This window comes from Suncus etruscus, chromosome 1, assembly GCF_024139225.1.
Source record: "Suncus etruscus isolate mSunEtr1 chromosome 1, mSunEtr1.pri.cur, whole genome shotgun sequence".
In the NCBI taxonomy this organism is placed as follows: Eukaryota; Metazoa; Chordata; class Mammalia; order Eulipotyphla; family Soricidae; genus Suncus; species Suncus etruscus.
In genome coordinates, this window is record NC_064848.1 from 195,947,498 (window position 1) to 195,970,546 (window position 23,049).

Consider the following 23,049-nt stretch of genomic DNA (forward strand, 5'->3'; position numbering starts at 1 on the left):
AGTAAGTGAATTATGTAAATGTTGAAAGTGAAATAATGTGAGAGGCGTTTCGCTACTGGAAAATTATGAATAACATCTGTAACACACCAATTGTTACAGCTTGTTTGCTTAATCAGCTGCAGGGGGAAAAAAAAACAATTTTCTATAGAAATGTTTCATTTCAGTCCATAAAGGACTGGAAATTGTTTTCCTGAATGAATGCAATCTTTTGTTTATTCACAGCCACACACCTGAATTTGACTGGCCTTGCTTAACCCAGGTAGCGAAGGTCTGGTGGAAATTCTTGCTCTGCTGGAATGTTACCGGAGATCCCACTTTAGTGGTCAGCACCATCTTGGTTCCAGGTGTCACTGAGCCGCTGATGGGGGCCACCATCACTTTCTGTGCAGGGGACATGGTACTAGTTGTACTGTTTGTTGGGGAGGAAGACGAAGAGGTGATGACTGTCGGTTTCTGTTGTTCCAGTCGTTTCTAGGGAAGTCAGGGAAAGACAATGGGAAAAAACAGGTTTTACCAAAAACTATCATTCAACAAAAGTTTAGACAAAGGCCTTTCCCCCAAGCTAAAACAATTGCACGCATAGAAGCCAGAGCAGTAGAAGCCAGAGCGGTGGCACAAGGGTAGGGTGTTTGTCTTGCACGCACTAACCTAGGACAGACCTCGGTTCAATTCCCTGGAATCCTATATGATCCCCCAAGCCAGGAGCGATTTCTGAGCGCACAGCTAGGAGTAACCTGGAGTTACCAGGAGTGTCACCGAGTGTGGTCCAAAAACCAAAAAAAAAAAAAAAAAAAAAAAAAAAGCACAAAGCACAAAAGCACACATCAGTTTTAATTCAGAGATATTCTTATGTGAACTTATCTTTGAAGTTAAATTGTTGATACTGGCCATCACAAATTTTATTACAAATAATAAGTTTTTCTTTTCTTTTCTCTCTCTTTTTTTTGTGTGGCATTTTTTGGGTCACACCCAGCGGTGCTCAGGGATTACTTCTGGCTCTGCACTCAGAAATCACTCCTGGCAGGCATGGCGGACCATATGGGATTCAAACCATCATCTGTCCTGGATTGACTGCGTGCAAGGCAAACACCCTACTGTTGTGCTATCTCTCCAGCCCTATAATCAGTTTTTCATAACAGCAAAATAAAAAAATCATCAAGTGTTTCCAATTAGTACAAATACTTCAGCTTTAAGATTAAAAATAAAAGAGATGAGGGCCCGGAGAGATAGCACAGCGGCGTTTGCTTTGCAAGCAGCCGATCCAGGACCAAAGGTGGTTGGTTCGAATCCCGGTGTCCCATATGGTCCCCCGTGCCTGCCAGGAGCTATTTCTGAGCAGACAGCCAGGAATAACCCCTGAGCACCGCCGGGTGTGGCCCAAAAACCAAAAAAAAAAAAAAAAAAGATGACGGTAATTATACTTGTGACTAGAACATCCTTGCTGCTCAGTATGGGGCACAGAACGAACTTGATGTAAGCTGCTGAGGTGGCCAATGTATTGTAATGTAGAGAAATAGTCATTAAAAAATGTCTGATGAGGCTGATATTCAGTGGCTGAGCATTTGCCTTGCATGTGTGAACTGTGGGCTGGGGAGAGAGGGATTAAGGGGGCTGCCTGGCATGTGGCTGTACTGCATCCTGAGCACTGCCAGGATTGAGCCCTGAGCATCTCCTGAGTTAGTATCACCAGGTACCATCACATACCTCTCTACATATCACCTCTTACGTTTGCACCTTCAAACCCCCAGCCAGAGTCAAAAGATATTGCTCAATCCAGGCAAGACCCAGTCAACCATGCCATGAACTCAGGGCGAACACTGGAGAATGTGGTGATGGGGAGTAGTCATGTCACCCTAGTGGTATGTGGGAGCCTTCAGTCATAATCACGATGCTTGGGGGGGGGGCATGAGGTCTTGAGGAGGAAACCAGGTACCTAGCATAACCCCTGAGCCCTGAGCAATGCCTTCCTATTTCTGGAGGAGGCACACTTGCTCTGTGCTTTAGGGCCACACCAGACAGTACTCAAAGCGTCATAAGCATTTCTAGGATTCGAACCAGGGTCATGGTCACAGTCACATACTAGGTTGGCACCTCTGTGCTGTCTCTTGGTACCCAGCCCTCCATTTAAAAAATATGCTAGGTACCGAGCAGTAAAGATAGCATGAAGGTAGGGCGTTTGCCTTGCATGAAGAAGGACGGTGGTTCGAATCCCGGCATCCCATATGGTCCCCCGTGCCTGCCAGGAGTAATTTCTGTATGTAGAGCCAGGAGTAACCTTTGAGCGCTGCCAAGTGTGACCCAAAAAGCCAAAAAAATTTTTGGTAGGTATGACTAAGTTTGTACTCTCACTTTTTGTTGTTTTGTTTGGAAATGCTCCAGGGTCCCAAGGAATGCAGAGTGCTAGAGATGAACTCTGAGCCTTTTGCATGTGCTGGAGTTCTTTGAGCTACCCCCGGCCCCTAAGGTAATATTAGAAATAGACAAGTACAGCACCAAAAAGTGTTGAACTTAGGCGGCTTAAACCACTCATACTATCACAACAAAGAGGTAGGTCATTGTCTTTCATGTAGCTCCTAATATTCTGGCATATGTGGCTTATAGTGTAGAAATTCTGAGGTAGCAGTCACAACAAAGTCTTTAGAGGGTTTTCATCAATTTTTTACCCAAAGACTACAGTAACTTTACCCATTGGAATTCTGCATTAAAAAAAAATCGGGGGGGGGGGGGGGGCCCGGTGCGGTGGCGCTAGAGGTAAGGTGCCTGCCTTGCCTGTGCTAGTCTAGGACGGACCGTGGTTCGATCCCCCCAGCGTCCCATATGGTCCCCCAAGCCAGGAGCGACTTCTGAGCGCATAGCCAGAGTAACCCCTGAGCATCACCGGGTGTGGCCCAAAAACCAAAACCAAAACCAAAAAAAAAAAACAGGGGCCGGAGAGATAGCATGGAGGTAAGGCGTTTGCCTTGCATGCAGAAGGACAGTGGTTCGAATCCCGGCATCCCATATGTTCCCCCGCGCCTGCCAGGAGCAATTTCTGAGCGTAGAGCCAGGAGTAACCCGAGCACTGCTGGGTGTGACCCAAAAATACAAAAAATAAATAAATAAATAAATAAATAAAATAAAAAAATCAAACAGTGCATACATACATTTTGCAAACTAACAGCCTGACTAGTCTAAGAAGGTGAAGTGGTATAAAGAGAGCTAGTTTTCAAGCACTAAAAGTAAAAATAAACACAAAAGAGGAGCCGAGCCAGAGAGGTAAATCGCACAGCTGGTAGGGTGTTTGCTTTGCAACATGGCCGACCCGGGTTTGATCCTCAGCATCCCATCAGGTCCCACGAGTCTGTCAGGAGTAATTTTTTTTAACTTTATTTATTTTATATAAAATCTTTATTTAAGTACCATGATTACAAACATGATTGTAGTTGGGTTTCCTTCATAAATTCCTTCAGAATATCCCTCCTTCACCAATGCAACATTCACCACCCACCAATCACCAAGGCCCCCCCCCCCCAAATGCCTGATATGCCTATATTGAGCCAGTCCTTCCAGCCCTCATTTCTATTGTCTCTGGGCATTATTACAATAATTGTCCTTAATTTTTCTTAAAACCCTTAAATGAAAACTGTATTTATTAGTTAATTGATTGATTGGTTGTTGGGCCACACTCAGCGGTGCTCAGGGGTTACTCCTGGCTCTGAACTCAGAAATGACCCCTGGCAGGCCGGGGAATCATGTGGGTGCCGAAAATCGAACAGGGTCTCTCCCTGGTCGGCCACATGCAAGGCAAATGCCCTACCACTGTGCTATCTCTACGGTCCCAGGAGTAACTTCTGAGTGCAGAGCCAAGAATAACCCAAGTGTTTGGGTGTTGCCTTCCCCCCCAAAACCCCAAAAAACAAAAACCAAACAAAGAAACTAAACAAACTCATGAGCAGGAATGTAACTTAGAAGCATAACACATGCCCTGAGTAAATGAGGCTCTGGATTTCATCCCGATACTCCTTCCCCCACACCCCCAAATCAAACAAAGCGAACCTCCCAATCTTGCTCTCCCCAAAACAACAATGCAGTTGAGAATATAATCCCAGTGCTTTGGGCACACAGGAATGTGGCCAACAACAACTCGTTGCCAGGTGGCGCTGGTACCCACTTGCCCACTCAAGGGACAGCCAAGTGCTGCTGCTGAGGTCGGCCCCAGCTGGGCCCCTAGGGCCTCTGCGTCACCATCACTGACCTTGGCCTGCTGCTCCACGGCCTGGGCTTTTTCTTTCTCCACCCTGCAGGGGAATAAAGGCAGAATTTGTCAGAAACGTCCCTTCTAGACACCTGCCATCCTGCCAACATTAGATAAAAATGTTTTTCTCTTTCTTTATTTGATTTTAAGGTCACACCCTGTGATGCTCCTGGATCTGTGCTCATGAATTACTCCTGGCAGAGCTTGGGGGCCCAGGTGGGGCACCAGGTTTTAAATCCCAGTCAGCTGCTGGAAAGCAAAGGGCATACACCTCCAGGTTATTAGGCCAGCCCGGCATGAAATTATTTTGATTTTATGTTAAACAAGCATTCAAGGGGCCGGGCGGTGGCGCTGGAGGTAAGGTGCCTGCCTTACCTGCGCTAGCCTAGGAGACGGACCGCGGTTCGATCCCCCGGCGTCCCATATGGTCCCCCAAGCCAGGAGCGACTTCTGAGCGCATAGCCAGGAGTAACCCCTGCGCGTTACCGGGTGTGGCCCAAAAAACAAAAAAAAAAAAAAAAAAAAAAAAAAAAAAAAAAAAACCAAAAAAAAAAAAACAAGCATTCAAAGCATTCTCATTAGAAACTGACAACTGGAGAGAAATCCATTAAGATGAAGAACAGGCTCTAGCTATAGAATCAAAAGGTGGAATAAAAGAAACAGGACAAACTGGATAAACTGAGGGGTGACTCTTATTCCTGAAATACTAAATAAACCAATGGGACCGAGTCACCCAGGAACTGTTTCCGTACCTCTCAGCAAAGGCCCTGATCTCCCATAATTCCAACTCCTCCTCGGCCACCCAGGTCTCAATGATGACAGGGCCGCTCTGCTTGGGTGTCTCGGGTCTCTTTGGCCGCAAGGCACTGGATCGAAGGCCTTTCCTCTGAGGGGTCGGTGTTTCTTTGGAAAATAAATCAAAGAACTTTACACAACAGATCTTTTGAAATGACAGTACTTCTGGCTTCTTTCCTCACAAATACTGGCCTGGCAAAGGAGGTGAGTGTTCCTAAATGCCCTCTGCCCCAGACTCTTTAAGAAAGGTGGCAGCATGAACCCCACAAAGACACAGTGAGAGAAAGGCAAATACTATGTGTTTGCCTGGAATTGGGAATGATGACAGGAAGCAGAGTGGCTAGGGAGGGTGTCCTACCCGTCCAGGGAGGGTTCCTGGAAAGTTAAAAGCACAAAGAAGATCATGTTACGGCATCAATGTGCTGAGACCGACTGCGGCTCTCAGAGAATGCCGGCCAGCAAGTTTCTGAAATTAAACGTACATATCAGGGGACTACCGACTGTAGTGAAATCGTTTATTTGGATTGAAGGACAGCACCTTCTTGTATGTGTTTCTTTATTTTTCTCTTGAGGTGAGAGGGAACAGAGGGCAATGATAGAGCAGGTTCCTGAACATGATACATGGGAATCATGTGATGCCAGGACTGAGCCCAGGGCACCCACATGCAGGACTTGCACTCCAGCCCTTTGCACTATCTCTTCAATGGTTTCTTACATCTATCTTTATTCCTTTCCCTTTTTTAGGGGGTGGGTGGGGAGGGAGGCAGGGGAACCCAAACCCAGTGATGTTCAGGGCTTACTCCTAGCTTTGTGCTCAGGGATCACCCTTTACATGTTTTTTTAACAGATTCCCCCGCCAACATATTTATAGCAACAAAATTATTGACTTGCTTTTATATTTTGGATGAAAAAATGATTTTCTATGGGGCCAGAGAGATAGCATGGAGGTAAGGCATTTGCCTTTCATGCAGGAGGTCATCGGTTCGAATCCTGGCATCCCATATGGTCCCCCGTGCCTGCCAGGAGCGATTTCTGAGCCTGGAGCCAGGAATAACCCCTGAGCGCTGCCGGGTGTGACCCAAAAACCACCAACCCCCCCCCAAAAAAAAACAAAAAAAAACCAAAAAAAACAAAAAAAAAATGAAAAAATGATTTTCTAGCCAGAGATTTACAATTATTTGCAGAACAGTATTAAAATTGCTTTTCCTATATCATCCCTTACTAATTTTCTAATCTTACTGACACCACTGTAACATTTTCCTTGCCACAGTATAGAAGCAAAATCTAAATACTTGTTACCTAGGACTTACCTGGTAAGTCCTCTAGAAATGTTTCTTTGAGTTCCTTTTATTGTTTTTGGCCATACCTGTCTGGGCTTAGGGAACGACCAAGCCTTTCTGGGGATCCAACATGGTCCTACCACATGTAAAACATGCATTCAGCCTACTGAATTTTCTCCTGGCTCCCTGTGGAACTCTATGCCCATAGGTAACAGTATTTGCTACATAAAAATATCTTTTTTTGGTTTTGTTTGTTTTGGGGCCATACCCGGCAGAGCTTAAGGTTTATCCAGTTTCTGTGCTCAGATACTCGTGGTAGTGCTTGGGGGACCATATGCGATACTAAGGAATGAAAGTGAGTTGGCTGTGTGCAAGGTAAGCAATTTCCTCACGGTACTATCACTCTGGCCCCTATGCCGTTAAATATTTTAAAATGTTACTTATAGTAGAAAAATGTTATTTCCAAAAAGTTGAATAGAGGAGAACAAAGGAGACAATTGATCAGGATCAAATTTCAAATTAAAAGATGTTAAGAGATCAGAAATGGTGGGAAGGCCTCATTATCCCATACCTTTAGGTGCTTCTGGAACTCCAATGGGGCAAATGATTTTCCGAATGCAGTACTCAGATCGAATGCCGTAAGGACCAACATCTCGCCTCTTGATAATTTCGGTTGTTGTGATTTCAGTTTCAGATGTTTCTATGGTGATTTAATTCACAAAGTATTAATAACCACCTAAAATATTGGAAGACTACAAAAGTGCATGTGGTGCTTTTGAAGAGATAGATGTAGAATGTACCTTTGGAAAGATTTGACCAAGTCATGATTTTCCCCCCATTTTTTGGGCCACACCTGACAGCGCTCAGGGGTTAGGTACTTCAGGCTCTGTGCTAAGAAATCACTTCTGGCAGGCTTGAGGGATCATATAAAATGCCAGAGATCAAAGTTGGATCAGCTATATTCAAGGCTTGCCCACTGTGCTATTGCTCCAGCCCCCAATTCATGCTTTTTTTTTTTATTTATTTTTGTTTTGTGGTCTCACATGGCAGCTCTCAAGGGTTACTCTTGGCTCTGTGCTCAGAAATTGCTCCTGGCAGGCTTGGGGTACTACATGGGATGCTGTGCTCAGAAATTGCTCCTGGCAGGCTTGGGGTACTACATGGGATGCTGGGTATTGCATCTGGGGTATTGAATCTAGGTCCATCCCACGTTGGCCGTGTGCCAGGCAAACGCCATACTGCTGAGCTATCATTCTGGCCTCTCATTTCATGATTTTTAAGACCATTGCATTGCTAGCTACAATCATACAATTATTTATTTCTCTCTTTTTTTGTTTGTTTTTGGGTCACCCCGGCGGTGCTCAGGGGTTACTCCTGGCTGCCTGCTCAGAAATAGCTCCTGGCAGGCACGGGGGACCATATGAGACACCGGGATTCAAACCAACCACCTTAGGTTCTGGATCGGCTGCTTGCAAGGCAAGCACCGCTGTGCTATCTCTCCGGGCCCATTATTTCTTTAAAAAAAAAAAATACACACACACACACACACACACACACACACATACATACGTATTAGTTTTTTGGGCCACACCCGTTTGATGCTCAGGGGTTACTTCTGGCTAAGCGCTCAGAAATTGCCCCTGGCTTGGAGTGACCATATGGGACGCTGGGGGATCTAACCACAGTCCTTCCTTGGCTAACGCTTGCAAGGCAGAACCTTACCTCTAGCGCCACCTCGCCGGCCCCAATATATTTTTTATTTAAGTAACATGATCATAGTTGAGTTACACTCAGAAACAGAACACCCCCTTCACCAGTGTAACATTCCCCTCTACCCCCTTCTCATCCACTGCCTGTATTCGAGACAGGCACTCTACTAGTTACAATTATTTATTTCTCAATGAAACATGTTACAATATCTAAGCAAGAAGAAATGTCACTTGGATGCGACTTTATTCCAGTGGCACATTTTGTACCAGTAATAACACCCTGGGAAATTTTTTTTTTGGTATGGGGGCCACCTGCAGTGCTCAGGGGTTATTACTAGCTTTCTGCTCAGGAATCACTCTTAGTAGGATGCAGAGGATTGAGCCTGGGTTGGCTGCGTGCAAGGCAAGTGCCCTATATGGCTGTAATATCGCTCCAGCCCCAATCCCGGGAAAATTTTACTAAAAGAATGGCTGAAGCAGCTCCCCTGGGCTCCAGATGGTCCTATTTCAACAATTTCCATTCTGTTTTCTGGAAATGTCTGGCTCATTCTGAGGGACTCATCGATGACAGTCAGTACTGACCCTCTGGGACCCCAGGAGGGCAGGTCATAGGCTGGCTCAGGTTATCATGGGAGTATGATATTCTGGGAATATTAGACATGCTTACCAGGAAGTGGGTTACTCAGTATTTGTTATCGTGTCAACCGAAATGTGGAGTTAAGCCTGCTCACCTGTCCGCGTGGTGGCCCCTCCTGGAGGGGCCTTGGCAGCCATGTCATCCCACCGCAGACTGGCCCACAGCAGCCGCAGCATGAGGCTCACTCCGGCTAAGGACTTCACGGTCTGAAGCCTGTACCTGAAGGACGACAGCCACCCCACAGAGAGAAACAGCCACAATGTCAATGCTTCGGTTTTTGTATTATGGCTTAAATAGTCATGCTATTAATAGTCTATTAATATTAATAGTCATGGGTGACTATTTCATGCCATGGGCGACTATAAGTTTGTCGGCATATGGCTATTCTATGACTCTCTTTTTCACCCATGTATTTTTCGTTCTCTTTTATTTTACATCCTTTTATTTTATTTGAAGGGAAGAGAGGGGACTGAGCCACAGCCAGGGATGCTTGGGGCTTACTGCTAGCTGTGTGGTCAGGGGACATATGTAATGCGAGGGATCAGACTTAGTTGGCTGCTGATTTTTGCAGAAATTATGAAAATCTCCTCAAAGAAGTAAAACAGAAAACAAAAAATACCTCAAAATTCATAAGACTTTTTTTTTCTTTTTTCTTTTTGTTTTTGGGCCACACCCAGCAGTGCTCGGGGGCCACTCCTGGCTGTATGCTCCGAAATAGCTCCTGGCAGGCACAGGGGACCATATGGGACACCGGGATTTGAACCAACCACCTTTGGTCCTGGATCAGCTCCTTGCAAGGCAAACGCCACTGTGCTATCTCTCCGGGCCCATATAAGACATTTTCAAGTGGTAATTCTGAAATGGATGACACAATTGCAGACAACTTAAAACCACTGAGAGTCTTAGAGAGAAAGTGGCAGGTAAGGGACTTACTTCGTAGAAGGCCAAGGAGTGACAACACCCAGAACTGCAGATGACCAAAACCAGTGTGTGTTTGGGGATTCCATAATGCAATGTATATCAAAAAAATGACAATATTTTGCTGTATTAATTAATCGCTAATCAGGAGACAAAGGAATTTAATATGTTCTTTTTTTTTTTTAAGTATGGGTTTTGTGTACAAATGAAATCAAGTCTTAAAATGTGCTTTCTAGGGGACATTTTTTTTTTTTGGTTTTTGGGTCTCACCCGGCAGTGCTCAGGAGTTACTCCTGGCTCCATGCTCAGAAGTCACTCCTGGAAAGCACAGGGGACCATATGGGACGCCGGGATTCGAACCGATGACCTTTTGCATGAGAGGCAAACGCCTTACCTCCATGCTATCTCTCCGGCCCTAGGGGACATTTTCAAGCAGTCTAGGTTATTGAAATTTCTTTTTTTGTTGTTGTTGTTGGTTTTTGGGTCACACCCAGCAGCGCTCAGGGATTACTCATGACTCTACGCTCAGAAATCACTCCTGGCAGGCTCAGGGACCTTATGGATGCCAGGATTTGAACCACCGTCCTTCAGGATACAAGGCAAACGCCTTACCTCCATGCTATCTCTCCAGCCCCGAATTCTCCATTATTGACAGCTCTATATACTTGGACATAATGGCAGACTGCAATGAAGAAAACCTTCAAAGACTAAATTTCTTCCAACAGGGGTCAAAGATAAAATATTTGGGATTTTTTTTTTTTTAATTTCTGGGCTATATCCAAACAGTGCTTAGGGTTCTGTGTTCAGGGCTCACCACTGGCGGGGTTGAGACCATATGGGATGCTGAAGATCAAACCCCAGTTTGCCATTTGCAACACAAGCCTTTAACCATTCTGCTATGCCTGCTTAAAAATAAATATCTTTTTTTCAGAGGGCACACCCAACAGTGCTGAGGACTTACTCCTGGCTCTAAATTCAAGAGTTACTCTTAGTGGATGCTGGGGATCAAACCAAGGTCAGCTGTGTAAGGGAAATGACTTATCTGTTATGCCATCTCTCTGACCCTCAGAGAGATAAATTTTAAATAAGTTACATTTAAAGGGTCATGATTCAATTTTGTTCCAATTTATTTTTAATATCTTTAGGTTGGGGTCACACCCAGTGATGGTCAGGGAACCATATATGGTGCTGGGAATCGAACACAAAGCAGTTGCACAAAGCCTTGACCTCTATATTCTCTCTTCAGTCCCAAAGCTTTCAAGCCTTGACACTAAGATAAAAAAGGAATAATGTAAAGAAGATAAAGACCTAACCTATATTTTTTGTCCTGGGAGATACACTAGGAGTGCTCAGAGACTACTCTTTGTGTATTCTCTGGCCACTCCAAGCAGTAACAGGGACCGAAGCCCAGCCTCTGTGCTCATTTTCTGTATAGGCAATTTCTCAATGTCCCCTATGTCCACCTGCAGCAGCATTCTTTTCTTCACTGTTAAATTAGAGGAAAAATGTTCACTAGTGCAAAGATGTCCCCAGAGAGGGAGCAAGTCTGTCACTCCCAGGCTATGCCATATAGAAAGGACCAGGGAACTGCACATTCCACAGCTGCACCCAGGTAAACAATGGCCTAGGCTCCACCACGAATTCAGAAGAGATGGGAGCCAAATCGCTGAAACTCATGGTACATGTTCTTCAGGGTGAAAACTTGGGCACTTCAGGAGGGAGTGGGCTGAGTCCCTGCCTTGTCGAAATCCGAAAAGCTGTGCCCACAATCCCATAGCTATAGCCATACAAATGACTCAACTTCTTTGCTTTGTGACTAATCTCTGCAAGATTGCCAAGTCATTGAAAATTTCAGGTACAAACATACATAGGTCTTCAGGGCTGAGAGCTCTGGGACCTTCTCAAAGTGGGAGTGGGCTGCTTCTCTCCCACTCCACTCCCACTCACCCCACTCCAACCCCTGGACTGACAGAAGCCCAAATAGTCACACCAACACCAACATACATCATATATGCTATGGCCTAGCTTCACCACACAGCTCAGAAGAGCTGCCAGCCCAGCCAGGCCAAGCCACTGAACTAACTGGCCTCATTCTTCAGCTCCTAGACTTCCTGGGGAGTATGTTGGCCTCAGAACATCTCCAAATTCCAAAGGCCCAGTAGGAGCACACAAAATTAGTTGGTAAAGTAGCCAACTACACTCAATTAGCAACAACAGCACAACAGGCTGAACTAGCAAGAAACAGCCTTGTAAATCATCAATGACTCCTATATCTATATCTATATCTATATCTATATCTATATTGGTTTTTGGATCACACCCGGCACAGTGCACAGGGGTTACTTCTGGCTCCATGCTCAGAAATCACTCCTGGCAGGCACGGGGGACCATATGGGATGCCGGGATTTGAACCAATGACCTTCTGCATGAAAGGCACACGCCTTACCTCCATGCTATCTCTCCGGCCCCTCCAATACTTTTCACAAATTTTTATTCACCGAAATATTTTTCCATAATTCAATTAGCCAGTTTGTTGAAATAAGCAGATACAATAAATTTGTGCCTGTTAAGAGGGTGGGTATGGGGGATGATGGGTGGGAAACATGACAATGGCTACAAAGAAAATCACATTGGTGATGGAATTGGTTATTAGATCACTAAATGCTCCAATCAGCTGTATTATGAACAATTGTAACCACCATGTTCAAATTAAAAAAAAAAAATCTAGGGAACTTTGGACTTATTCGATAAAGCAACTTTGGAGAGAAAAGTTCACTCCTGGGCCCGGAGAGATAGCACAGCGGCGTTTGCCTTGCAAGCAGCCGATCCAGGACCTAAGGTGGTTGGTTCGAATCCCAGTGTCCCATATGGTCCCCTGTGCCTGCCAGGAACTATTTCTGAGCAGACAGCCAGGAGTAACCCCTGAGCACCTCCGGGTGTGGCCCAAAAACCAAAAAAGAAAAAAAAAAAGAAAAAAGAACAAAAAAGAAAAGTTCACTCCTGGGGCCGATATGGTAGCACAACAGTAGGGCCTTTGCCTTGCACACGGCTGACCTAGGAGGATGCCAGTTTAATCCCCAGCATCCCATATGGTCCCCGAGCCAGAAGCAATTTTTTTTTTTTTTTTTTTGGTTTTTGGTTTTTGGGCAACACCCGGAGGTGCTCAGGGGTTACTCCTGGCTGTCTGCTCAGAAATAGCTCCTGGCAGGCACGGGGGACCATATGGGACACCGGGATTCGAACCAACCACCTTTGGTCCTGGATGTGCTGCTTGCAAGGCAAACGCCGCTGTGCTATCTCTCCGGGCCCAGGAGCAATTTTTGAGTGCAGAGCCAGAAGTAATCCTTGAGTGCCGCCAGGTGTGACCCCAAAAAAACAAAAATAAAAGTTCACTTCTATCCTCTCTCTATTCTCACCTCTTTGGTCACACAGCTTTAAAACACCCCTATTTGGGGCTGCAGAGATAGTAAAGGGGTTTAAAGCACTTGACTTACAGTGGCTGACCACTGTTTGAAATCCTCTACTGCATGGTTCCTTGAATACTGCTGTAAACAGCCCAGGAGAACTAAGTGTGAGCCTCAAATCAAAAATCAAAATCTCCCCCAAATCACCTCTCCCTCTAACAGAAATAACACCAGTGAGAAACAGTCTTATGCATTATCAGCCGATTCACTCATTCTTCATTCACTAATGCTCCCTGAGGGTTGGGGATCTAGCTTGCCTTGCAAGTGTAAGGTTTCAGCTCTGGCACAGGAGGAAAAAAAAAAAAAAAAACAAAAACCAAAAACAGACCAGAAGACATATAGCACCCTCCATATAAAGAACTGGGGATACAATAAGAGTTTAGTTAGGAGTTGCTGCAAAGGAAAGCACACAGGAGGGGCAGTGGCGTGATCTCAGGGGTGAAGACAGTTTTCTTGTCATCTCCAAGAACCAAGATGTGGAGAAGCTGACTGAAGCAAGAGGTGATGTGCTAGGAGAAAAGTGTGCAAATATGCACACACACACCTCTTCCCTAATATCTTGCCTGGCATACTCTGGCCACAGGGGGGGGAGGTTAAGGGAGGGATGCGGAGGGGCAGCATGAGATGAAGCAGATATAAGGGGATAAGACAGAAGCCAGAATGCAGAGGGTCAGCTGGCAGGATGATAGAACGATTGGAGATGATTCCTTTTCTTTCTTTCTTCTTTTTTTTTTTTGGTTTTTGGGCCACACCCGGCAGTGCTCAGGGGTCACTCCTGGCTGTCTGCTCAGAAATAGCTCCTGGCAGGCATGGGGGACCCTATGGGACACCGGGATTCGAACCAACCACCTTTGGTCCTGGATCGGCTACTTGCAAGGCAAACGCCACTGTGCTATCTCTCCGGGCCCTGGAGATGATTTCTATTAAGGCCACCTGGAAAGGTATCAGTGTTGGTTGGGCCCATCTTCTCAGAGATGTGGCAGAGAGGACAAAAGCTTTCCTCTTTTTGCTCTGCAGCTGTTAACACATCCTAACTAGGTTGAGTCCTTGATCCTGGCTCAGCTCGGTCACACTAGTAACAGGAGACATCTGCACAAGAGGGTCCCTCTGGCAGCACCGAGGAGCCACTCTTAGCTCAGAGTGATGAAGAAACCGAATCAAGACCTGGAGGAAGAGGTGCTGCAGGGAATGGACTTTTTTGTGTGGAGGGAAAAAGCCCTAAAGAGTTGATGGGACACATTTCGCTTTGTCAATGTTGCTTGGCCTAAAGATCAGACATGCTCTCTTGGTGTTCATAACTACTACTCCAAGTACTAGACCTATTTCAATCACGTGTAAATCTAAAAACAATCTCCCATGCAAGGATTTTTGTTTGTTTGTTTTTGAGTCATAACCAGCAGCGCTCAGGGGTTACTCCTGGCTCTATGCTCAGAAATCACTCCTGCATGCAAGGCAAATGCCTTACCTCCATGCTATCTCTCCGGCCCCCCATGCAAGAATTTTTATAGCAACCTGTGTTTTGAAAGATGCATTAGGGGACCGGAGAGATAGCACAATGGCGTTTGCCTTGCAAGCAGCCGATCCAGAACCAAAGGTGGTTGGTTCGAATCCCGGTGTCCCATATGGTCCCCCGTACCTGCCAGGAGCTATTTCTGAGCAGACAGCCAGGAGTAACCCCTGAGCACCACCGGGTGTGACCCAAAAAAACAAAAAACAAAAAACAAAAAAAAGAAAGATGCATTATAGAGGCTAGAATAACATAATTAATTACTTGTCTCTCTTATATAGAATTACATTACTCTTAAATTAAGATGTTATTAGCATGTTGGGGCTGGAGAGATAGCATGGAGGTAAGGTGTTTGTTTGCCTTGCAACTAGAAGGACAGTGGTTTGAATCCCAGCATCCCATATGGTACCCCGATCCTGCCAGGAGCGATTCCTGAGTGTAGAGCCAGGAGTGACCCCTGAGCGCTGCTGGGTGTGACCCAAAAACCAAAAAAATATGTTATTAGCATGTATTTAAAGACAATTATCTGTTTAAAGCATAAAGAAAGGTATACCCCTGCATCAAACTAGGAGAGATTAAACTAAAGAGATACTGTTGTGGTCACAGTGAACATGAACACAAGGCTCCTGAAAACCACCTTGTGGATGTTATTGGCCATGGGCAACACCTGATCAGAACAGGCTGGGAGCCAACCTTCATCCTCATTCCAGAATAGGAAAGAGCAGAAAGCTGATGCCACACTGCCACAACTGCCACGTGTCTCTCAGTACAGTAATCGTACATAGTAACTTCTCCAATAGGAAAAAGGTTACCTGGAGGAGAGTCAGGGCTACAGTCTGGGTCTGCTCTCAATGAAGAAAGCAGAAAAAGTGCAGAAAAAGTCTACAAATCCATGAACTGTGATAAAGGCATAACTGATTTCTTGCAGGATTTTGCAAATCTTTCATTGTATGGGGGCCATACCCACAAAGAACTGGCCATACTCAGTTCTCAAGATTTATACGTAGCTCTGTACTCAGGGATCACTCCAAGCTGGGCTTAGGGAACTATACAGGGTGCTGGAGATTGAGCCTGGTTTGGCTTTGTGCAAGGCAATGGTCCCCAAATACCAATTCTTTTTGTTTTGTTTTGTTTTGTTTTGGGGTCACACCTGGCAGTGCTTAGGGATTACTCCTGGCTCTGTGCTCAGAAATCGCTCCTGGCAGGCTCGGGGGAACATGTGGGACGCCGGGATTCGAACCACCGTCCCTCTGCATGCAAGGCAAATGCTTTAACCTCCATGCTCTCTCCGGCCCCCAAATATCAATTCTTTAATCAGAACACTTCTAGAACTGCTTATCAAGCAATACATGTCATACATATATAATGATGAAGTGTCTATTAATCATAGGCACATTTCTTAAGCTTTACATTTTTATGAGTCATCTAATGATTAAAATACAAATGTTATCCAAGTCTGTGATTATCTAACTCCCAGAGCAAACACATGGTAATAACTTGTAAAGTTAGACAGCAAAAGGTCATGTTTGACATGTTCTTTAACCTCCTGTAAAAAAATTTTTTTTCCTTTTAGAGGTTTTATTTAATAACATTTTTCTTATACATTTCTTTAAATATTTCCCCTAAGTAAACTTTAATACCTACCAGCTGGCCAAGAACTTTTTGAGTCTTTGTTTCCATCATGATTTAGGCTGTGACATATATACTTTCCCAGTTTATCTCGACCATCACATGTTTTTCATTATAAAATTCCTTTAAAACGTCCTCCCTTCGTTCCCCAAACACATTTTAAAGAACATACCTCCAAGTGATACCAAAGGTCGGTCTAGGAGAAGGATATGGCCATATATCCAGGGCGGGTTTGGCATTATAGTTAAAATAAGGGACTTCTCGGATGCCTCCTTTTCTGGCCAATTTTTTTAAGTCATCATTAGGCAGAACAAAAATGCTCTTCTTGCTGCTCTTAGTGACAAACTTTCTATAGGATGGCAGAGCAGTACCTGAGCGCGTCTTCTTGGGCCGCGAGAACTTCATGAGCTTCACTTTGTCTCTCGTGGAGTACTCTTTGCTTACGGTCATGGATGTGATCAGCGTGCCCCCTGCCGTGGTCAGCGAGTCAGTCACCGTCGTGGTGACCACTGTTCTGCTCTGCTCTTTTACGGAGATAATGTCCACACCGCTGTCCGAGGACGGTGTGGACAGCTTGGTGACCGTGGTGGTGGTGGTGGTGACGGTGGATTTGGCACAGTTTTCTGTGGACGAGACCACAGTCTGCTTATCGCCTTTGGCGACCTTGATGACAGTCTTGGATTCTGTGGCCACCGTGGATGTCAAGGTGGTGACTTCGGTGATGACCGTCTTCCTCCTCGGTTCTCCATTGACATTCTCATCCTTGAGGATAAGTGGACCGTTCTCACCAATGAAATCATTGCTGAGGTTTGATTCCTCTCCCGACGGAACCGGAGATGGACTTGTTTTCTTGGTTTCTGAGGTGTCCACTTCCATATCTTCCTCCTGATTGGTGGCACAAGAAGGTGGTGGCGGTGGCATGGAGGGGTGCTCACTCCCAGACTCCCTACCAGGAGGCACAGGTTCGAGACTCTCTCGGGAGTCCCCTTCGCCACCTGCTGATCGCAGTTTTGTTTCTAAGTTGTTATTTTCATTCAGCTCTTCCATGACCACGTCACCATTCATGAAAGGCTTCACAGCATCATCTTTGATGGTCGAAGTCTTCGTCTCATTGTCAGGGAAAGCTTTATTGATGTTATTAATCTTGGGTTCAACATCACAACTCACTTCTTTACTCTCGGGGGCTCCTTTCAAATACCCTTTAGGTTTGTGCTCTCTCCCATTTACTTGAAAGGTGCTAGCTTTCTGGCCTCGCCTTTCAGATTCCTGATGTTCAAAGCTCTTTCTGTCGGCGAGATTTTTGAGGTTTACTGGGTCACTGCATTTGTTGACTGGTTTCTCCTCGAGCTTCTGACCATTTGCCTCAGTTACTTTATCCTGTAGCCTGTCAGCGCAGTTCCCAGTGGGCTTCTCGGAAACCAGTTGTTGCGTCAACGGCTGCATGTCTTCACAAGCTTGCTCAGCATTACTCTCACTGCTGTTCTGGACAATCATATCTTCTTCACTGCTGTCTTGAACAGACATGGTATCAGAACTGTTTTCCAAAGTGCTGTTATATTCAGAGTCACACCCCAGTTTTCCTTCTGAGTCCACAGCTTTTGACAGAGGTGGGGTATCTCTGTCACCAGTACTTTTAGCTATTGATTGAAGTGAAGGAGAAAGACTCTGGGAAGGAGAAACCATGGTGTCGACATCTTCCTCTAGGAGTGTTTTTTTGTTCTTGTAGATCGAAGTACTGATATCATTGGTGCTGGCTAGTTTCGAGTCCTCCTCAATGAGAAGGCCACTTCCTTTTGTTTTCGTGTTTATAGAATCCTGACCTGCACTGGCAGTTTCTGAGGGACTCAAGTCCATTTCGTTTTCAACAGAATTTTGCTTCTGACATTTTGTTTCTGGATTCTGAATGGAACCATCATCTAGCATTTGATCTTTCAGAGAATGTTTATTTGTTGCAGGATCAGAATTACCGACTCCAAGAACCAAGGAATCACTCTGTGAGCATTCCTGGGTCACGTCTTCAGATTTATCAGTACTTGCAGCGTCAGGACTTGTCTCTTGTCTAAGTCCATCACTCTGACATGCTTCTTTTGTTTTCATCGTTCCTGATACCTCAGGGAGACTTTTCAAAGAACTTGTAGAGGGTGTTCCTAGCCCCTTAGTCCCACCTTCCATCTTCATTTTTTCAAGGCGCTGTTTTTCTTCCAGTGTAAACTGCTTAATTCTCCTTTCGAGAAGTCCATCTAGTTTGGAGGATTTAATTTTCTTTTTATAACTAGTCCTTAGATGAAAACCCTCACTAACATTAACCACATCTACTTGAGTGTCTTTCTGACAATTTATATGGGATTCTACTTCCATTGGTTCTTCCTTACAGGATTTATCGTTGTCAGAATCCAAAACTTCTTTGACATCTGTGAAAACAGACATTTGTAGACACGTGAAATTTCAGCCTGAAATGTGGAATTCTTAATTATTTTTTTTTAGAAATCTTTCATTTTTTCTTATTTTCATTCAAAAGCTTTAGTTATATACTTGGATTTATACACTTGGATTTCCAAGTCCTGATACATTACTTAAAAGGATCAATGAACAGGGCTGAGTTTCACAAAATGTCAAATACAACATGGAGCTGGTGAAACAGTACAGCAGTTAAAGCACCTGTTTAATATGCATCTGACATGGGTTCGATCTCAGTACCATGTAAGGTCACCCAAGCAGGCCCCACCAGGAATGAAAGGAGCATATGAAGGAATATGCTTTAATAAGGAGAACACAGTGCTTTTTCTGCGGCATGAATAGATCCAGTCCTCTCCCCAAAGCAGCCTGCCACACAGGACTCTACTTACCTTGGTCCTTCTCAGTAATCCTTGAAATCTCCATTTCATTTTGGTCTATTCCTTTTTCGGACTCGGAATCTTTGACCTCAACTTTCTCGGAATCAGACTCTATTTTTATTTTTTTGGGACTTCGTGGACTTTTCCTTCTATCGGATTCTTCCATATTTTCATCCATATTATTTATGGCTAAAAGGGACCAAATTTATAGTAATTTCAGCTACCTTGTTATATAAGCAATTAAATACACACACCTCAGTGAAAAATTACCAAGTACTGCCCAACAAATTCAATAAATTCAACTTGGGTTTGTTAAGCATAAAGATGAAAGCTGAAGACAATTATGTGGGTTATACTGGATGCTCTTTTTGGGGGGAGGTGGAACAGAGATGGAAGGAGTTGGGAGGCTTGAGACTTCTCTACACAGTCTCAGTAAATGGGTCCCTGGCTCAATGCCAGGACTTGAAGATGCAGTGCTGAGAATCACTAGGGTATCTGAGCGATGTGGGTGATACTTGAAGGACCACATGGCACCAGAGATCCAACTAGGATCAGATACATACATACAAACCTCAACACCTGTACTGTCTCTCTGACACTCACTATTACATGCTTTGATATGCTTGGCTCCTCTAAACCTTAAAAAGCCTTGGCTGCATTCTAGATGAGTTTCAGAGATCTTTACTTATAAAACTTATTCCAACCTGCTTCAAAAATATTGAATTAAAACCCCAGAAAACATACATTTTTTTTTGACATATTCTGTGTCACAGAACTGTATTAGGATGAAATAAAGGCCATGAAGCCCTGCCATGAAGTAAAAAGGGCATAGGGAAATTTCTGTAATCAATCCCCCTAAAAATCCTGGGACCGGAGAGATAGCATGGAGGTAGGGTGTTTGCCTTACATCCAGAAGGATGGTGGTTTGAATTCCAGCATCCCATATGGTCCCCTGTGCCTACCAGGGGCGATTTCTGAGCACAGAGCCAGGAGTAACCCCTGAGCGCTGCTGGGTGTGACCCAAAAACAACAACAACAAAAATTCTTATATATAGTCCAGGATTCTAGAGTGAGAATAGTCAAGGCTGCATCATTGTTGAAAATAAGAAAAATTAAGAAATGCAGTAAGAAGCCGTAGAGATAGCACAGCGATTGGGCATTTGCCTTGCATGCGGCCAACCCGGGAAGGACCTGGTTCGATTCCTGGTATCCCTCATGGGTTCCCCAGGTGATTTCTCTGTTGCAGAGCCAGTAGTAACCCGAGAGCCATGTGACCCAAAAACCCAAAAAATGAAAGAAAGAAAGCAATAAGATATGAGAGAGAGAGGGAGGGAGAGAGAGAGAGAGAGAGAGAGAGAGAGAGAGAGAGAGAGAGAGAGAGAGAGGGAGGGAGGGAGGGGGAGGGAGGGAGGGAGGGAGGGAGGGAGGGAGGGAGGGAGGGAGGGAGCATGGGCCTTATCTTGAATCCATTCACTTCCAACAGTGAAAGGCATCTCTGAGGCAAAGGTGGTAATAATCTGGTACAAATCTTGAGTCAGAGATTGAGTATAATACCGTTAGTTGGTGTAATGTGATGTTTATGGGGAAAATGTCCAATTTACGCACAATTTGTGGTAAATTACAGGATTTCTTGGATTTGCTTTACACATAAAAAGGAAAAGGTCCTCAGGAAACAAAGGACAATGGCAATTCCAGTAAGGGTGACAGTCTAGGAAGTGGTGAGGTCAAAAGATGGTGCCACAGGAGTGATTTACTTTCTTCTTGTCTACTCGGACACTCAAAAATAAAAAATTTAAACCCATAAAATAGAACTACTGTTCAAAGGAAACTTCTTGGGCTTTGGAAGCATTTTTACTAAAAGGCAGATGAAAGTATTCTTCACTTAAACTCAGATATCCTAAAGATCCAGCAATGTGGGCACCTATTTTTGTGTTTGGCTAAAGGAATGCAGGACAAATAACACATACTCAGTTCTTGATCCACACAGTATTAGTGAATATGCAGTCACTAGTCCTAGGAGTCACAGAAATGTGTTGCTCAGAGGGAGAATACTTGCTTTGCATGGATGAGGCCTTGGGTTCAACCCCAGTGTGGAGGGAAAAGGTTGAAAGTGGGCCAAAAAAATAGTACAAGGGTTGGGACCGAAGCGACAGCGCAATGGATAGAACATTTGCCTTGCACCTAGCCAACCCAACCAGGCTTGTTCTCCTGCATCCCATGTGGTCCCTGAGCCTGCCAGAAGTAATTTCTGAGTACAGAACCAGGAGTAACACAAGTGCTGCAAGATGTGGCAAAAAAAAAAAAAAAAAGTACAAGGACTAAGACTCTTAGTTTGCAAAGTCAATTTTGGTTCGATCACATGTGGTCCCAAGCATGGCCAAGTGTGAGGCAAATACTCATCTTCTACACACCAACGTACGCAAAAATTCATCCTAGTGATAGCACAGTGGGTTGGGCATTTAACTGTCTTACATGTGGTAACCAAGATTCATTCCCCAGCATCACATATGATTCAACATGCCTACGAGGAATAATTTCTGAATGCACAGCCAGTAGTAACCCCTCAACATCACTAGGTGTGACCCAAAAACAAAAACAAAACAAAAAATTCTCTTGGTTAACATTTTCTAATATTTTTCTGGTATTCAAAAAGTTTTATAAAATAGTGGTATGCTCTAAGAACCTTTAAGAACCTGTCAGAATCCCTTGACACATGATATTGCTTGGTAGGAGATGTTTAACCTGGAAGGTCTGAGGTCTGGGGTTCAAGTCTCCGCACTGTCTCTCTTCCCAAAATCTGAACTGTTGTATAGGGTACAGTGATATGCTGAGTATAACACCACCACAATAAAGAGCAATTGCTAGTACAAACTACAAGAGTATGAGCACAGCCCAGAACAGTGTGTGAGTACAATCAGCAAGGCTGAGGCCTTCAATTGTCCCAACAATGTGGGGAAGGGGAAGAAAGGGGATAGAATGGAACATCTATAAAATGTTTGAAGTTGTCTGTCTCCCCCCACTGAAAACTCTGACAAATCTATAGTCAGATGAGATGTTAGATACAAGAAAGATATGGGGCCAGAACAGATACAGCAGGTAGGGTGCTTGTCTTATATTCAGCAAATTCAGGTTTGATCCTCAGTACCACATATGGGGTCCAAGCCCCTCTAGGAGTGATCCTGGATATCTATCTCTCTCTCTTCTCTCTCTTTCTTCTCTCTTCTCTCTCTCTTTCTCCCAATTCTGGTCTCATAATATTCAACCAAACTCTGACCTGCTTTTCTCTATTGCCCATCTAGTCCTGAGATTTTGAACTGATGTGCACTGCTGCCTTCATAACAGTAATTCCTATTGCATTTAGGCTAACAGTGTATATTATGCTATCTTTCTTTCTGTTGGAGTAACTGCTTTCTACTTCTATTCAGGATAATTTTTCTTTGCTTGTTCTTGTCAACCATGGACTGGAAGGAAGTACCTCTGAATTGGTCCCCTACTTCTACCTGAATGCAGAGCCAGGAGTAACACCTGAGTGCTGCTGAATGTGCTCCAAAACAGAAAAACAAATAACAAAAAATTTAATAGTCATTTGGAACTATAATGGACATTTAGTTTGAATACATTAGGTAAAAGTTTTGACGTTCTGAAATGTCTACAATATGCAAGAATCTAATCCCTATAAATAAATTTAAAGGAACCTTCCAAAATTCTTATTATTTGGGCTGGAGTGACAGGATAGCAGGTAGGACATTTGCCTTGCACATGGTCAAGCCGGGTTTGATCCCTGGCATCTCATATGGTATCCAGAGCCTGCCAGGAATGACCCCTGACTACAGAGTCAAGAGTAAACCTGAACACCACTAAGTGTGGTCCTCCAAAATTCTTACTATTTATGTTTAGAGGTTCCAGAAAGATAGCTTTTTGGACAAAGAACAGATGGTTTTCAAGTGAGAGGCCCAGTGCTGACCCTGGTACCAGAGAATTGCTGGGAGTGACTCAGGAGCACTGAGCTAGAAGCAACCCAAGGATCACAGGGGTATGGCCC

At 44.5% G+C, this 23,049-nt stretch overlaps 1 protein-coding gene across 5 annotated transcripts in view; it reads right to left on the reverse strand.

The window, feature by feature from the left end:
- Positions 1-23,049, reverse strand: part of BPTF (bromodomain PHD finger transcription factor) — a 161,263-nt gene that overhangs the window by 43,292 nt on the left and 94,922 nt on the right. For all 5 annotated transcript variants that reach the window (XM_049778810.1, XM_049778795.1, XM_049778801.1 and 2 more), the window contains 7 exons: positions 19,020-19,196; positions 16,346-18,584; positions 8,750-8,874; positions 6,881-7,009; positions 4,987-5,137; positions 4,235-4,277; positions 231-471 (listed from right to left, as the gene is read on the reverse strand). In XM_049778810.1, the coding sequence (XP_049634767.1) occupies positions 231-471; positions 4,235-4,277; positions 4,987-5,137; positions 6,881-7,009; positions 8,750-8,874; positions 16,346-18,584; positions 19,020-19,196 (3,105 nt within the window). The remainder of the gene's footprint in view (positions 1-230; positions 472-4,234; positions 4,278-4,986; positions 5,138-6,880; positions 7,010-8,749; positions 8,875-16,345; positions 18,585-19,019; positions 19,197-23,049) is intronic.